This window comes from Triturus cristatus, chromosome 10 (genome assembly GCF_964204655.1).
Source record: "Triturus cristatus chromosome 10, aTriCri1.1, whole genome shotgun sequence".
Lineage (NCBI taxonomy): Eukaryota > Metazoa > Chordata > Amphibia > Caudata > Salamandridae > Triturus > Triturus cristatus.
In genome coordinates, this window is record NC_140593.1 from 677,437,732 (window position 1) to 677,455,930 (window position 18,199).

The following is an 18,199-nucleotide window of genomic DNA, read 5'->3' on the forward strand; positions in this document are numbered from 1 at the left end:
GCCACACCATTCAAAAGAGAAGGAGAGGCTGAATTAGTTTGACCCTAAAAAAGCTCTGGGCTTTTATATGGCCCTTACAAGAGACCACCACATGGACGACCAGCTCTGTTGGTTTCATTGGGAGCAAAAAGAGCAGCATGGTGCAGAAGATCATTCATGGTGGATATGCCTGTGTATAAAGATATGTTGTGTGGGTCAGAAAAGAGCCCATGGCATGGCTGAGGGCCCAGTCCACTAGGGCAAGAGCTGCAACAACTGCGCTTGTAAGGGTAGTGCCTGTGCTCGGCATCTGTCAGCCTGCGACGTGGGCATTGGTGCATATGATCACAATGCACTACTGCCTTGGCAGCAAGGTCATTAGGAAGGGCCATTTTGCATGCTCATTTCCCAGTTTGAGTCCACTCCCAGGCCCTCCACCTTTTAGAGGTACTGTTATGCTATCTGTTCTAAAGCTTAGGTGGTTAGGAGTATCCGTCAGAAGAACATGTTACTTCCCTTTGATAACGCTCTTTCTAGAGGGTACTCTGTATTATTGCAGGTTCCTCACTACCCTCCATCCCCCCAGTTCCTTAAAGTGGACATCTGCAAAGTGTAATAAGGTCCCACAGTAAATTTCAGCACACTGTTGCCTACAGCGTGTTTACAGTGACCAAGGTTTGAGGGAACGGAATGAGAAGGATTAAGAAACTGACATTAGCACAAAGGGGTGATGCCTACATGTGACCCTACTCTTTCACTTTCGGGGCAATATGAGATTGCATTAGCCACACAGCACCACTTGTTGACCTGCAGGAGTTTTTGCTGGGAGAACTTTCCCAGTCTAGTCTGGCTTCTGGGATATTCTAAAGGTGAAGAAGGTGCTGTTAGCTAGAGTAACCACTAGAAAAAAGTGTTGGTAACTTGTTTATTTGTAACATGTGGTTGTTTCTTGCACACTTAAAAAAGCGCCTCTATTGCTAGGATTTTGTGAGCTGAGGACTAGAGCTTGTGTCATAATAAAATATGTAATTTCCATGTGATTTTGAGATTTGCCAGATCTTCTTGCGTATTTAGTTTTGGGAAGATTCTTCATTGTAACCTTTATCTTCTGCTTTATATTTGTGCTAGGTGGTAGTCTCTCTCTGCTGGTTTCAAAAACCATCCGCTCACAGAGACTTTTGGCTTTGCTATACATATTCTTCTGTTCTTTTGTAGCACATCCATGGATTAGGTTTTCTTTCCAGCAGTTGTCCACTAAGTTGTAACATTGGTTTGTTGCTCTTTTTATTTGATACATTATAAAGGCCAATCTTACACTATCTTCTATATGTGTTCGTTGTGCCCCTTCTGCCAGGGGAGCTGCCAAGGAAAGGTTCCAGAACCTACAGGACTTGCTTCTAAATTTTCTTTTCTAGCTTCTCGATTTGGTTTCTTGAATGTGCTGAAGCCAGAGCTCAATGATAAATTAGAATTATCCTGACTTCTGCCTTAATGGCTCTATTAAATTGGATTGTTGTAATGTGTTTTAAGGGGTGAGGGAATTTTTTCAGGTCATTGGCCGCTGTTTGAACCCGTGCAATCATGTTGTCTAGATGGTGTACTGCCATTAATTGCCAGTTTTTTGTCCAGGACTGGGAATGATTTCACGACTTCCAGTTCTTTCTTATTGAGATAAAAACTGTGTTCTGTGGTGATCATCTGTTTGGACGTAGCCATGGATTTACTTTTATTCATGAGCAGTTTTGTGCACAAAAATGTCTATTGCTTTCAAGAGTGGTCTTGTAGCTTTTGGTTTTCACTCAATGAGGACAGAATTATCCATGTACAATTGATGTGGAATCTTTTTGCTAGTTTTTGTCACATCTCCTGTTGTATCGCACAAAATCTTGTTGAATCATTAGTGCATAGATTTAAAAGCACCAGGGGAGTACACAGCCCTGTTTAACATCTCTGTTGCAAATCCCTTGTCCTGTACAAAGCTTTAGAGAGTGTACACCCCTCCCTCAAGATCCCCTTAGCAAGCTGTATTTTTGTTTTACCCCACCTCAGCACACATGACAGTCATGCATGTGTGATGATAATTTTCTCTGACATGGAATGAAACCCAGAACAGGGCTCTGTGTTCAGAGGGACACACCATGTGTGCCTTTCTTTAGAAGAGAGTTGACTTCTGTAACCTCACTGGGCTGTAGAGGGCTGACAGTGGTGGCAGCAAATTTATTGTAATAGCAAGACAGGACTTTTTACCTGTTACCTCCTTGGGAGAGCAACCTACCACCTGCTTCGATGTTTTGAACTGACCAGCCAGTCTCCTGCAACAGTGTAGGGAATGCATGAGGAAAGTGCTTGATGAAATTGTCTGTGGTCATACTAGGTTCTGTTTTGTATTTGGCTATACTTTGGTGACACCTAACATGGAGAATATGTGGAAGAGCCTAGATAGCAGATGAGAGTTGCTGGAATTCACCTCAAGCATATTCCATGAATCCTTTTCACTCCGTCAGACAGAGGAGCGCAAGGAAGCTAGGGAGTTTCCTTCTTTATTTTTCTGGCCCATTGTTCTCTGGGAATAATTGCCCCCTCCCATAGGTGTACAAGTAGTTGAGTGAGGCAGCCTCCCTTGCCTCTGTGCTCTTGTTTTGGGTTGGTCAATACAGTCTGCATTGAAATTTGCAGAAATGCGAACTAGTCACAGAACAGAACTGCTGGAATATGAGTATGAAGATTAGACACAGCTCCCAGTAATATGCCAAGATTTAAGATTTATTTTCTAAAGCCAGGGTCGCCACACCAGTGGGAGCAAGAAACTATTTGAGTTCCACTGACTACTCCCCTAGCCAGGTTTTGGACCAGACCCCTGAGATCTGTGCATTGACCTGCCAGTACAGACTGACTGGACTCTATTTTGAGAGAGATCTGTCCAACTTTGCAAGTGGGACATTGGTGATGTCCTGACATAAGGAAGACACTTCTTAGAAGAAGGGATAGCCCAGAACATGGACCAAACTAGGGAAAGACCTCCACCAGTCTGCGAGAGCGTGGCCTGCAAGTCCTAGCAAACCCCGCTGTGTGACCTGTCTGAGTACCTCCATGGATGAAGAATGTCAAGCAACTCATGATTGTCAGAGTTCTAGTGCTACAATCAAGCACCAAGAAGCCACAAGGGGCTACAAACAACTCTATATCAGTCAGTGGTCCCCAAAAAGATGCAGGATTGCCTAAAGTGAACTGCCTCGACTGCTGCCTGCAACCACGACTGAGTTCTCACTATGGCCATCTGGGATGGGCACCTAAGATGTTTGGGTGGTGCTTTTGTGTCTGGGCCCAACAAAGATCCCAAGTTGCAATCACACTGTAAGCTTCTTCCTCCTCTGTGCACTGATCCGACTGTAATGCACCATCTGGACACACTTTATCATGACATGAGCCTGTTGCAAATTTGTGAGTAAGATAATAGCTGGCATCATTTCGCTGATAAAATCAGTGGTGCAGTGATGCCCTGGATACCAAAGGTGACAACACTTCTAGTATAAATGCACCCTGCACTTGTTAACATCTGCGAAAAGCCTCCTTCAAGGCCCTCCACATCACTCACTGTGCTTCATATACAATAGATCCCTCTTTCCTTCAGAACACAATTTGCCCATACCACACAAGATTAACTCTTCACTCTAAAAGGCACATCTGATCACTCAGCCTTCCCATATACCTAAACCTCATATTGCAATCATCATGGTATGCATGGGCACACTCATACCAAAAGAAGAATCTTGTACAGTCTGACCTGGGGTTTGTGGCAAGAACTTTGGTGAACTCACAAGATGCATAATTTACTGTCTCTTCAAATTAAGTTCTTTTATTAAGTTATTTTTATTGAATGCTGCATCACAGTTCGATCCCATCTTGATCCTCATACATGTTGACTGAATATACAAATATAGCTCTCCTTGCAATCGACACATATGCTTCCCAAGCCTCCATATGCAGTTCCACTGCCTTACTGTGAACGTCCTGCATAGAATCTCAACATTGTTTACACCACTTGCAATTGCTGCTTTATGCAACTACAACCCCTCATTCATACAACTGGAGAAAGTCTCAAGAACTCTGCAAACAATACTTTTGTCTACATTTAGGTGGTTTTCCTCCACCAGCTCCCACACTTCTCATGCATACACCTGCATACTTCCAAGGGTGAGGTAACAGCAATTTGGGCCCATACAAACAGTAACAACGTGCTTTATAAATGCAGTTGAATGCATCCAGGAGACAACAGCATTCCCTGAGCACATTCGGCCACCAGGGGACATTTAGAAAGGTTAACATGTCTACAGTAAGCATGCACAACCAATCAGAACAAGCATTTGCAATGCAATAGGTCTCGCATTTGTGAGAGTTTAACCTATTGGCATTTTAAAAACCAACACATAAATAAAAGAAATTGCCATTTACAATGCCAATAGCTCATACTCTAACTGCGAGACCTATTGCATTGCAAATGCTTGTTCTCTTTCTACGTGTGCTGCATTTTGCAGCATCCATAGAAAGAGGTAAACACTTCTTGTGATTGTTTTCGTGCAGGAAGGTGTACCTTCCTGCACAAAAAAAAAATCACCCCCACTAGGCAGACGCCCTTACACCATGGTGCACGGGTGCCTGCGTTGGCGCATGGCAGTCCACTGTGGATCAGTGCAGGATACAGCGTATTCCTGCCCTTTTCTTCTGACGCAGAGCAGTCCAGCAAGATTCCCCTGCCCCATAAATTGTATAATTGAATATTACATTAGGGCGTATTTAGTTTTGGAAACCATTTTTCCTATGTGGACAAAATTTCATAAGCTGCTCTTGTGCAGAGCGAGGTATGGAAAGCTCTTTGTGCACTAGTAATAGGACGCTGGCGATTCGAAATAGTGGAATGCTGTATCTGGTGTGCTTGAGTGTTCGCTGTGCCAATTTAGTTGTACAGTCGTCGATTTTCGTACACGTAGATCAAACTCTTTACTTCTCTATTGGATTTTAATACCTCTTAGGTGGCATTTAGTCAATGACTCGGAAGGGGCTTACATAGTAAAGAGCAGCACAGGTCTGAGGTAAGTTGCTGAGAAATGTAATTAATTCCAGAGGTATGACTAGAATGTCACAAACAGTAGAGTAATTGACACTCACAGGGCAAGTGGTGCCAACCGGAATGCGTTGGTACATAAATTCTTCCCCTTGTTCCGAAAAATCGTTTCTTGCAAGATTAGCATGTCCTATTGTGAACTTTGCACAGGAAATAGTGAACCTTTAGTTAACAAACATTTAGCAGTGGGAACCTGTTCCCACACAGTAGTGTCAATAAAAAGGTGGCACAGTCAATACTGCTTGGCAGGCGGCGCTGCAACTATGGCGGGAGGGCTTCACAGGAAACAAGCTTTTGAATGAGTTGGCAAAGGCCCAGGCAGTAGTGCACCGAGTGAGCATTGTGAAGCCCTTTGTATGAGCGATGCATACAATCATTCCCCTGTTTATTTTCAAAGCACAACATTCACCCAGCGGCGGCGCTTCTTGGCGCTTGTAGGATGAGGGGGCAAAAATGAAAGAAACAGGTCAGCCAAAGAGAGACGTTTTAGTGGAGCTCCTAAACTTCGTAAAGCTTTGGAATGCCCTTCAAAAATAGAGGTTGGTCATTCAAGCTTTGAGACCTAAAAAAACCAAGCAAAAGCGAAAGGAGGAGCGTGCGCCATCTCCTGTCCTGGAATGCCGAAAGAGGAGACACCATGCGTGTGCACACAGCCTGTCCGTGCGCGCACATGGATTGTCTCCCTTCGCCAACAAACCGACGACAAGGGATTGTAGATTCAATTATACGCTGGCCACACGTGTTCACGTAGGTGTGGCGCACACAGACAGGAGATGTGCATGTGTATGGTGCCAGCAGGAGTTGTAATAACGCCGTGAGCCGTACGCGTGCACAGCTCATGTCTTGCAGTACACGCGTGCACAGTTCCTGTCCCGCTTCCGACTTCAAGTCGGCAACAATAGATCTCGACGATAGCGAGCAGCGCTTTGCGCTGCGTCGCTAGGTGAGACCTAAAAAAGGGTACAAAAGTAATACTTCAGAGAGGAGCTCAGTGGTTAGCACCTTTTGTGACACTCGGGGCTTGATTGATGTCAATGTAGCCCCTTTCTTGTCATTAGGTCTATGTTATGGGCCTACTTCACATGTCTGAAGAGTGATATGAGTTAATCTATTTCTTAGCATTTAGTACCTTTAATATTCAAGTATTGATCATTCATTCATATTTATCATTCAGTGCCAAAAGGTGTTTGGTAGCTCCTCCAAAAAGATTGATTGTATGTTAAATAGTGAGCACTATCTGTAGTAGTCCTTCCCATGTTATGATTCATCACTGTGGCTCTCATAACTTGAGTCAATTGAGCTTCATAGTTTTGTCATTAGTTAGCTATCTTCCATATGTGTACTAGCCAGGGGTCGATATAGATTTCACATCTCATGCTTTTGTAAAGCGACTTTCATTTTCTATAACTTCTAAACTTTGAAAGTGTTTGTTGGCTGCTCATAACAACCTGTATGTTGTTGAACGTCTTTAACCTTGGTCAATGTTAGGGACCAGTGTAAATACTAACAGCTAATATTAGTTACTTAAGTTGGATGTTCTTATTGTTTCCTCCCATTGCAGTGAGGCTGTCTGGGAGAATATGGCACGGATGTGTGTTAAGACAAGGAGACTGGATGTTGCCAAGGTATGCCTAGGAAACATGGGGCATGCCAGAGGGGCCAAGGCGCTTCGGGAAGCTGAACGAGAACCCGAACTGGAAGCCAAAATGGCCATGCTGGCAATACAGCTTGGCATGCTGGTAAGCATTTCTGGGAGATCATGTTTCAGTATACGAAAGAGGGAAAAAAACTCTTACGGTTTTACAGGAACTCAATACGGCTTTTCATGGTGTTTAAATGAAGTCACATTTTGAAGGATATTTACATTGTATTCAAGCTGTGCAGATCTCATCATCTGTTTACAATTGACTGGATTTCTGAAAAACCATGGCCTTAAAATAATAATCCTGAAACTTGCATATCTGAGTGATTCTACAAGGAACACATTTTGAAACTGCTCTCCGAGGATACACACCAGTTTATCATATAGCCTGCATAATTAACTTTTGAATTGATCTTAGTTTAGTTGATAGAGCATTTATCTCCAATCGCCATGGCTGTTGATGTTTAGGAGCACATGCTCAAAAGGCAAGTTTTCATATGTTACTACCCATAAAATAGGCAGAATGTGCTGGGACAGAATTTTCCCCTGCATGATAACAACAAGGTCTTGAGTACCCAACGGTATCTGGCACCCAGTCTTTTTTTTGGGCCTTGGCATCATACTAATCTAGTGTGTGCACAGAGATACTCTGACAATGTGAGGTCCAGGACCAGTCCTGTGCTCTGGAAGGTTTTGCCAGGCATACCCTGAGATTGGACAGAGACTATTGCCCCTTTCTGGGGTTTAGCACATAAAGCGGTAATGGCAGCGTACTGTGTTATGTTATCTCATATAGTAGACATAACCTTTTTATCTGCATCAGCGAAAGTGTGGTCTACTGGCCCCTCTCATGTAAAGTTCTGCTTTTATGTGAAAACCCAGAATCTTGCGCTTATTTCCTGTGTGAATGCCGAGTGGGTGTGTAGTATGGCTATAGCACATCTGTAGTAATAGGACTCCTTGAGTATGTGTCTGAGTAATGAAACAAGTGGGATACCATTTTGGATGAAATAATGTCCCACAACAAGGTCAAATATTTGAGGAATTATCTACCATCCAGGGTACCTCTCCACAATATCAATCTCACAACAAGTAACCGGATGGTATGTCCACTATACCTAAATGTAAGTGTGATCTAAATGATACAAAAAATATTATTTATGATGACGAGAACCCTCACTCACCGAGGTGACATGCTTCATCATTGGGTTCCCTCTTACACACTGTGTCAGCAAGGTACACTGTGTGGGCTACAACTCTCCCGCAGGAGAGGAGCGTGAGGTGTTTTAATCCTCTAATGTGCATGTGAGTGAGGGGCAAAGTGCAAAATAATAATAATGATATAAGGGGGTGAATTAAAACTATCTCTCCAAGGGACAAAATTGTTTTATTTTGCTGGCCCAAGTGGATAGAGTTAAAAAAACAGTATGAGGAATAGGGATATGGATGTTCCCTATTTGACTAGGTCAACATGTTTCTGCCTCACGTGAATTAAATTCGTAGGCATTCATCAGGACCATAATCCTGGTACAGGAATGCACCAGCAGTACACAGTTCTGTCTGAAGGAAGAGAGAGACATACTCTCCATTACAATTCAAAGGGTGCTCTCAAGAGAGAGGTCACTGGGAAGGGGCCTGGGTACATCTCAGAAATGAGAATGGTCTGATAAGAGAATTATAAAGGGCAGGGCTGAGAACCTTTTGATACACATATCACTGCGGCTGACATCCAGGTGTGAACCTCTAGTCACTCCAATGCCTGTGTTGTGGGGCTATCAGAATTGGAGTTGCTCCTGCTGTGACAGACTGCTTTCTGGAGGAAGAGATAACAGAGAAGCGGGCTGCCGTGAAGTGAATCGTGACCGTTTCTGTTCTAAAAGGGTCATTGTCCCTGTGCAGTGTTAAGTCAGCAACCCCTTTTAGCAGATGGCTCTGCCGTGAAGATTGCTGCCGTGACGATCGGGCTGTAGCCCGTCTGCAGTATCAAGTGGGAGACCACATATGCCAGATGGAACCGCTGTGAAGATTGCTGCCATGCCTATCGGGCCATCGCCCTTCTGCGGTATCAAGGTGGCGACTGAGTATGCCAGGTAGAGCCGCTGTGAAGACTGCTGCTGTGTTGATCAATCCAGCACCTGTGCCCAGAGGAGGAACAGCACCCCGTACGATATTGAGGGGGCCACCGGGACCAAGCAAAAAGAATGGTCTTTTCAAAACAGATGACGGAGGAACAAGTCACCGTGATGACAATAGCGGGACTGAGCCATGACTGAGGACCTGTACCAGCTTTGTCGCACCCCCTGTGCTCCCTCCACCTGTGGGAGGAACCAAAGAACTTACCCAGCATTGGAGGAGCATCAAGAACCCTCACCCGCTGCTGCTGCTGCAAAATCGCATATGAGGAACTTGAGAACAGCCGATCGCAGCCCGTCTGGGCAGCATGTGAAAAATTTGCCTGAGACAGCCTCTGCAGCCTCAGGGCCCGCGAAGGGGAAACGCTCAGAGACACCAGTTGCTTTGATTCTGTTGGTGCGTGTAAGACTGATTTCGGGTCTGACGGCCCCAATGGAACTTGCTTGCCAGATAGCGATTTGGCACTAGAACACTTTTAACTTTAATTAAGAGTCAGAGTGAGACTCCTAAGACTCAGACTACTAGTAGGGCTTAACCTGAATGTTGAATATAGTTGAATATGCCCGTCTGTGCCCATCCGTGGCTGGAATGCGCCATGCGCCAGGGCCCCATGTCTTTTTTCCCCCCATTTCTACTCTAGGGACCAGCTGCGATCTTTTAATAAAGGTGAGTGATGTAGTTTTCCCACTTTTGCTTGCACTACTGATAATAACTAATTTCGGTCCTAAGCTTCACCTCATTGAGGCCGCATTTCCAGAAGCCTCTGTGGCGGCTAACACTCTTTCGAAAACTATACACCAAGCCTTAACCGGTGTTCTGTTAAACACCAGATCCCTGATCAAACATATATGCAAATTCGCTGATTTCATGCAGACATATAACCCTGTTCTGGTATTCCGAACGGAAACCTGGTCCAACCAAGCATCCGATCCAGATAGTATTGTAGCTGTTCCATCTGGATATGAGATATCCACAGTTGACAGAGCCAGGGTAACGTGGGGGAGGTATTTTGATTATATATCACAGTCACATCAAAGCCGCCCTCTCCCCTTTCTTGCACTTAAAAGCAACATGTGCACCTTCTCGGGGGCATTAATATACCGCCCATCAGGCGCCCACCAGGCCCCAGAGATCGATTCATAGAATCTATTCAAACTTTTTGAAGTTGTGTGTGGACTCCCTCGCATTTACCTTGTTAGGTGATTTTAATTTTCACCTCGACCGCATGGACAATAATGAAACTAATCACCTGGTGAACTGTCTGGACTGTTTTGGATTAAATAGATCGTAACGGAACCTACTCATAAGGTCAGCCACACGTTAGATGGGATTTTTACTAATAATACTAACATTACATTGGCTAAAGTACTTCCATGGACAGTCATAGCCCTATTTTTTATTAACTAGCCCTTACAGTTGAAGAAGCATCTTCTTTTAACAATTGCTCCGTGGTCAAAACATGTCCTTGGCGTAAAATTAATAAAACGGAGCTAGAGTCGGTTTTTCATAGACACAGTCCCATATTAGATCCGGATAATAATATCGCTGTGTCGAACTTCAAAAATTGGATCTGCTCTGCGGAGACGCACTTGGCCCCTGAGAAAACCACAAAACACCGCAGGAAAAATCTCTTAGCCCCCTGGTATTCAGCTGAACTTAAAACAATCAAATCAAAATGTAGAAGGCAAGAAGGTATCTGGAGGCTAGATTACAGCACAGTAGGCAAATACAAATATAGGCTTGCCCTAAGAGAATACAAAGAGGCCATCAAAGGAGCAAAAACCACTTATTTTTCAAGGAAAAATGAAAACAGCAAAAAACTCGACCAGAGAACTTTTTTTAAACAGTCACAGCTCTTTCTAAGTTTCATTATGAAAAACAGTTTTCACCCAACCAAGCCTTCTGTGATAAAGCAGCTAACGTTTTCCAGTCTAAAGATCATATGGCCTACAAAGAGCTTTTGCGGCATACACTCATCTCAGCCCCAGACTCGCTGCCACTGAGTGTTAATTATCACAATTACACTAAGAATGAACTGGCTAGTTTTCCCCCTTTATCTCATTATAGAGTTAGCAATATACTCCTAACTACCAAGTCAGATTCGCCCACAGACCCATGCCCACCTTTCGTTCTACATATGGTATCAGAAACAGTCACTACATGCCTAGTCCCGCTTCTAAATCAGGTACTTATCTCAGGAAACTTCCCAACATCATAAAAAAGCATCTTAAGAAAGCCTTCCTTAGATACTACTGAGGTCAAGAATTTCCAACCTGGGGGGGCGTGACTTGCAGCCGCGGAAGATGGCCGCTTGCTGAGAGAGCTGCGTTAGCGGTCCGTGAGTAAACCCACAATCCGGCATCATCCGTGTGCAACTGGGGCGCCTATCAGTGCCAAACCGTATTGGAGTGCGGTGGAGTGGAGTGTCGATCGGACCGGTGGCAGTCTCCTAGCAGCGGCATAACTCGGGAAAACTGCAACCGGAGCCGCTCGCCCCAACAAAGCCAAGATGGCACCTGCCGGAGATCGGAGCGGAGACTGCTAGCTGCTCTCAATTGCGGCGGCGGTTGGTGGTGCCACGGCATGCCCTTCCTTAAGCAGGCGTGAGTGCGGGACTGAGGCAGCGCGGCCGTAGGCAAGACGCTGTGAGGCGAATGGAGTGTGGGCTGTGCGGCCCGAAGTAGACAGAGGACACCACGATGCAGCGGCCCGGATCGAGTGGCGTACCTTTACTCCTGCAGGTGGTGAGTGCAGGACTGGGGCAGAGCGGCCTGAGGCAAGACGCCGTGAGGCGTATGGAGTGTGGACCGCGTGGCCCGAAGTAGAGAGAGGACCCCACGAGGCGGCGGCCCTGGTCAGCGGCAGGACCTAGCGCCCCAACAGTGCGTATACAGTGCCCGACACAGCAGGGAGCGTCCCTTGAAGGGAAGTGGGCGCCTAGACAGACAGAGTGGAGTCCTACGACTAGCGGGGGAGTGGGAGCTGCGCACAGTGACGGATCGGCCCGAGGGCCTACGCATTAGACGTACCTGCCTGATTGAAACTCTACAGCGTGGTTTTGAGTCGAAGAGAAAGCCTGCCTCATTGGGACATTGTGAATCCAGCTAAAGCCTCCACTCCGCCCACAGAGCTCTACCGCACGCCAAGAATTCCCACAGGGCCCGGCCTCTCCCGGGAGAATACCAGAAAATACAGGGGCTTGCCTCCCACTACACCCGGGCTGTCCTCTACGGTGGGTGGTACATCCCGCGCCATGGGCAGAAACAGCCCGACAGGCCCGGGGGCCCGGGTCAGTCCAACCAGATAGACAAGTACACGGTGGCCATGGGGAGAGAGGACGGAGGTTCGGGTGGGAGCCAGCAGAAGGACCCTGCAGATAGTGGCCCAGACCCCTCCTTGAGAGACATCATGACCGCTCTTCGGGAGCCCCGCGGAACCTTGGAGCCCAAACTGGACTTGGTGACGGTGGCGGTAAACCTATTGCGAGCGGATTTCAGGAAGATGTCGGAGAAGGTAGCAGTGGCTGAAACAGGCATCGGGAGTCTCCAGTCCAAAACAAAAAGATTCGAAGAACAGGTTGCCGCCCTAACCAAAATCAAACAGACATCTGCACCCGGCTCCAGTATCAGGAGGGGCGAGCCAGATGCAGCAACATCTGCGTGGTGGGGGTCCCGGAGGGAATGGAGGGGCCATCCACAGACTGGTTCATAGAAGATCTGGTACAGAACCACCTGAAACCTAAGCGCCTGTCGAATTTCTTTTCAGTCGAGCGGGCCCACAGAGCGCTGGGGGGTAAGCCTAAGCCTGGGGCCTCCGCATTCTATTATTGCCCGTATCCTGAACTTTAGAGACCGGGATGCCATCAGGCAGTGCGGGTGTCCGGCGGTCTCCAGCTTGAAAATGCCACAATCCGCTTTTTTCCTGACTTCACTCTTCATGTCCAGCGATGGTCCTTTGATGGTGTGAAGAGAGCCCTCAGGGAACAAGGGGTGAAATACATGATGCTTTTCCCTGCCCGTCTCAAGATCCTGGACGGCGGAAAGGCATACTTCTTTGAGACACCAGAAGAGACCAGCGACTGGTTGGAGGGTTGGCAGACAGTGGGCAGGAAAGGTGGCCGCATAGATCTGAACAGCGCAATAATGGTCAGGACACTGTGAGCGACGAGAGATTTCTGTCTGGCAGCCAGAGACACGAACAGAGAGTAATTAAGTGATCTGAGGGTGGTTTCGTAATCGAGTTTCTTTCCTACCCTACAATCCAGGGGGCTGCCTGAGTTCTGATATATGGGTGGGGGACAATGTCTTGAGGAGTTCCTTACAGTACGGAATTTGAACTCCCTCCCACCGAACAGCAATGATGTAATGTTCACAATGGTGGTTTGAATCAACTGGGAGTGTATTGGGGAAGCGAGCTCAGGGAGACTGGCATCGGGTTGCTCTAGTACAGTTATCAGTGTGGGTGGGACATTCGTTAGATACGTATAACTCTTCTGGCTGACTGCAATTTCATGGTTCCTCGCCAATTTTGATTGTTGGGTTGCTGGGGCGACAGGCACTCTGCAAGTTTGGAAGGTGGGAGGTTGGGGACCCACCGGGCAAGGAGGCTGGGAGGGGGGTAGGGTTCCTGTTACAGGGGTTGGGATGTTTTGCTCTAGACCAGCATAGTCATCTAACATGTGGGAATTTTCTTAGCGACGCAGTGAGGACGTGTGATTATCCGAGGAAAGTGAGCCTTTCCGACACACATGGGTGATCCAGCTACAATAACAATATGGACGTGGAACGTGAATGGGCTTGGTAACAAGATTAAACACACATTGGTACTACAGCACCTTAAAAGGCATTCACCCGACGTGGTTCTAATTCAGGACTCACATCTGCGTGGGAATAGGTGCAGGGCCCTAGATCGTTTTGGTTACAAAATGGTGGCCCATTCGGGGTTCACGTCTGGATCTCGGGGGTGGGTATTTTAGTTCACAACACCTTGCCCATAGTTATTTCGAGCAGATGGACTGATGATGCGGGTTGTTTGGCTGCGACCTCAGGTAAATGGGAGGGGCGCACCCTAGTGTTCTGCTTCTGCTATGTTCCACCAGGTCTACACTCCTCAGCTCTACCGTGGCTGGGCTCCTTCCTGGCGGATCTTCCCCCGGGGGTCCTCCTGATAGGTGGTGACACTAATGCAGTTATGGACGCAGATCTGGACCGGTCTAGCGCTGGGTTGGGCTTCAGGGGGGAGCGGGGCCTGGATGGCTTTGTCACAGCAATGGGACTTAGCGACCTGTGGCGTACTCACAACCCTACACATAGGCAATATACATTTTACTCAGCTAGACACAGGTCCTTTTCAAGACTTGACCACTTCTTCACCCATACTGACCAGGTGGGAGACTTTGCTGAACCCCAGATTATGGCCCGTGGGATCTCTGATCACTTCCCAGTCAGCGTCATTCTTAGAGGCCTGGTGATAAACAGGGCGTCTTTCCCGAGAATAGATCCGTGGCGTCTCCGAGACCAGCACAGAGGGGATAAACTCCGGGAGGGCTCTCAGCTCTACTTTGATGAAAACCGGGGCTCGGTGGAGTCCCACATAACAATAGGGGAAGCGTACAAAACGGTGCTGAGAGGGCAGGCCCAGGCATTGATAGGTGCTCAGAAAAAAGAGGAATCCCTACAGATCAGACAACTAGAAAGCGACATTGAGCAACTGGAACGCGATGTTGACATTGCCTCTTCTGTTGACCTTCGTCACAGATTGACATTAAAGCAGAGGGAACTTCGAGCCCTGGCCCAGGGGGGGGCACAAGCCTACGCTGTCGCCACACAACACCAGATTTATGACGTAGGTGACAAGGCCCTGAAGTTGCTAGCGTGGTTTGAGCGGTGCGACAGGGAGCGTTCCTGGGTAGCTGAAGTTCGTGACGCGTCCCTCGTATCCACCAGCACGGGCATAACTGAAACCTTTGCGACCCACTTCGAAAGGGTGTACTCCCCGGTCTGCACCAGGACCGAAAACGACTGCACAGAGTTCCTAAGGGGGAGGAAATCGGGAAAGCCCTTAACTCCCTCCAGTCCGGGAAAGCGCCTGGGCCTAACGGGCTTCCAGTGAGATCTATAAAAGACAGGTGAACGTCATTATTAACCCCCTTCTTCGGATGTATTCGGAAGCGCGTGAGATAGGTAGGCACCCCACTGATCAACGAGAGGCCACAATCATGGTCATTCATATAGCAGGGAAGCCAGTGGACCACTGTTCCTCGTACCACCCAATTTCACTCATCAACGTGGAGGCCAAGGTCCTGGCAAAGGCTCTAGCGGACAGATTGGTGTCTGTTATTCCTGATTTGGTACACGTTGACCAATCAGGGTTTATGCCCGGCAGGAGCACCCGCCACAACCTGCGGCGTCTGTATGGGGTACTATACTTGACCGAGGATGTTGGGAACACCAATGGATGTTTTGGTAGATAGTGTTTATACAAGTCTTGCAGTGTGTCAAGATATGAATGCCAGCCGACACGTGTTTCGTCACCTAGGTGGTAACCCGTGACTCTTCAGGGCTGACTGTAGGTAATAAAGCCTGTGCGAAATCGCTGGGCCGGTGATAATTCCAACCCGGTCTTAAAACGGGCATTAAAGCTGCAGGGTAGTGCGGCTGCGAGGATAGTTTGGTGGGGTAGGCAAAAGGACCCTGGACCCCATGCAAGACTTGTATAAACACTATCTACCAAAACATCCATTGTTGTCGACCTCTGTGATTTTAACATTGAATATTACAGTTTGTACACTGACACTGATTCATCATCCTACACGTGTGCCCAGGACTCTTTCTCAAACACCACTTTGAGTCATTCGGCAGCTATTCTGGCTATACAATTAATTGGGCGAAGTATGTGATCTTCCCCTTGTCAGGCCCTCCCCCTCAGATCCCCACCAGGTGTCCCGCCTCCGTGGCGACTGGCGGGTTCAAATACTTGGGGATATACTTCACGAGAGACAAGGAGGAATTCCTTGCTAGAAACCTTGAACCCCAACTGGCTCGCCTTGGGGCTGATGTGAGTCACTGGTAATCACTGCCTATCTCCTTTATGGGCCAAGCAGCATTATTTAAGATGCTTGCGCTGCCGCGGCTCATATATCCTGCAGAACGCACCGTACCCCGTCCCTCCGGTTGTATTTAAACGAATATCGCATGCGGTACGGACGTTGCTGTGGGATGGTGGGTCCCTGAGAATAGCGCTACACAAGCTTACCAGAGGGGTATACGATGGAGGCTTGGTGCTTCCAGACGTCAAAGTGTATTATTGGGCCTCGCTGCTTCAGGTGGTCAATGACTGGGTATTCACGGACAGGTCTGAACCTGCTTATAGAGTGGATAGGATGGTCATGCCGGGGGGAAACTGTGAGCCCCTTTTCTATGCCCGGAGATCGCGGATGGAGTGGCCTGCACACACCAGGGTAGTGTCATGCCCCGTGGTCAGCGAATCCCGCTGCTATAGTATATAAGGAGCCTCGAGGCAAAGAAACGCGCTTAGCGTTCTTGCCTCGAGGTTCACTTCCGTCCTGACGCTCAGCTGCCTGACTTCCGTCACGCATTTCCTGTTTCCGGCGTTTCTCTTAGGAACGCAGCCGGCTTCGTGCAGATCGCCGCGTTGTTTGTTCTCTGTGGCGTTTCAGACCGACCCGCTTCCACAGCATCTCAGGAGAAGCGTACTTGCTCCTTTTTCCCTTTCTGCCAACTCGGGATAGGAATCCCAGTAATCCTGCTCAGCACCAGTATTACTTCCTGGCGCTATCGCGGTGCTGTACAGATTAGCGCTTGTTGTCCCTTCTCACCGAGCAGTTCCCAGAACTTTCCTAGTGGTCTGGAGAGTGTCCTGCTCCGCTCTTACGGCCATAGTTTATTTTACCCTTTATTCCCTCCTTATAACTCGCACTCCATTCGCTGTCCATGCTCCTTCTATCAGCCCGGAGTGGGTCAGGATAATAATCCACGGTTGGTGTTCCGGCGAGCACCTAGTCTAGTGGGGTATTGGCCAGTTCCTCTTCATCTGCAGAAGTATCCTGTCCCTCACTGTGTTATTGCGTGAATCACTGTGCTGAGTATCTTCACGACTGAAACACGGTAACGGCGCTCAGCGCTACCCTCTTCATCATAATACTGTATGTTATATCCACGGCAGAGAACTCAGGGGGTATTTTGTCTGTATTCCTGACAGGTTGTGTCATTCCTTTCAGTAGAACACTTACCTTCCACAGTGGTCACCAGGCAAGATAGAATCCAGTGAGTTGGTAGTTCCTCAGCAACATTACAGGGGGTAAGCAGACAGCAGGTATAGAATAGACTCTGGGGTTGTTTCCTACCCCCTCATAACCGTGTGTTCTCCTTTACTTAGGGTTTTATAGTGAATCCGTGACGCCTCCTCTTTACCAGAATAGACTCCTGACACATGGGGTAGGTGTGGCCAAGGGTTACGTTTTTCATAAGGGTTGTTCGTATGTGACAGTGTTTACACAGTCTTTGTTTTACAGGGTGCACGCCAAGCGTAGATCCTCTTACCTGCTGAACCAGACGCCAGTCACACCATTGAAGTGCGAACCCTCCTTCCCTTGTTTTGTTTCCCTGTTTTCCCCTGGCGCGTCTTCTGAGTCTCTAGAGTCTGATAGAGTCGGAAGACCGCTGGGGAAGACTGAGGTATTCTCTTCAGGTTTCTGACGCTCCTGCGGAACATTTGACAACCTTTACAGGTAGTGGTTCAGTGCTGGAGAGAGGCAAATAAGGTCCTGGGGTGGATGGACACACTGACTGGTAGAACCCCTCTACGCTCGGAGACCAGTTGAGAGAGGTGACAAGGTTGACCGGTTTCAGGGGGTGGAAGTTAATTGGCATTGAATATTTGGGAGACATTTAGAAAGGAACCGCCCCGATCCTTTGCTTATCTCAAGAAGGAATATGACCTCCATGACTCGCAAAGCTACCACTACCTACGTCTCGTACACGCCATACGTTCATACATACGCAGTGGCACATCAATCCCGGAATACTCACCCATGGAGGATAGACTGCTCTTAGACCCCATACTGAAAAAGCCCACATCCACCATCTTCCGCGAGCTCATAAACAATATGCCGGACCCTTTGATGTCGCTTAGGGCAGCATGGGCCCGGGATATTGGTAGTCTGGATGACGACTGGCAGGACGCCATACAGAGTCCGCGCAAAATAGCGATTCGCTCAAGGTTTAGGTTGGTGCAGTTAAAGATCTTCCATCGCATATACTATCCTCGCACACACCTATACGCTTGGGGCAGGAGTCAGTCGG

The 18,199-nt window shown here is 47.7% G+C and overlaps 1 protein-coding gene across 2 annotated transcripts in view; it reads left to right on the top strand.

The window, feature by feature from the left end:
- Positions 1 to 18,199, top strand: part of IFT140 (intraflagellar transport 140) — a 1,808,590-nt gene that overhangs the window by 1,365,894 nt on the left and 424,497 nt on the right. For both annotated transcript variants that reach the window (XM_085628169.1, XM_085628168.1), the window contains exon 19: positions 6,663 to 6,840. In XM_085628169.1, coding sequence (XP_085484295.1) covers positions 6,663 to 6,840 — 178 coding nt within the window. The remainder of the gene's footprint in view (positions 1 to 6,662; positions 6,841 to 18,199) is intronic.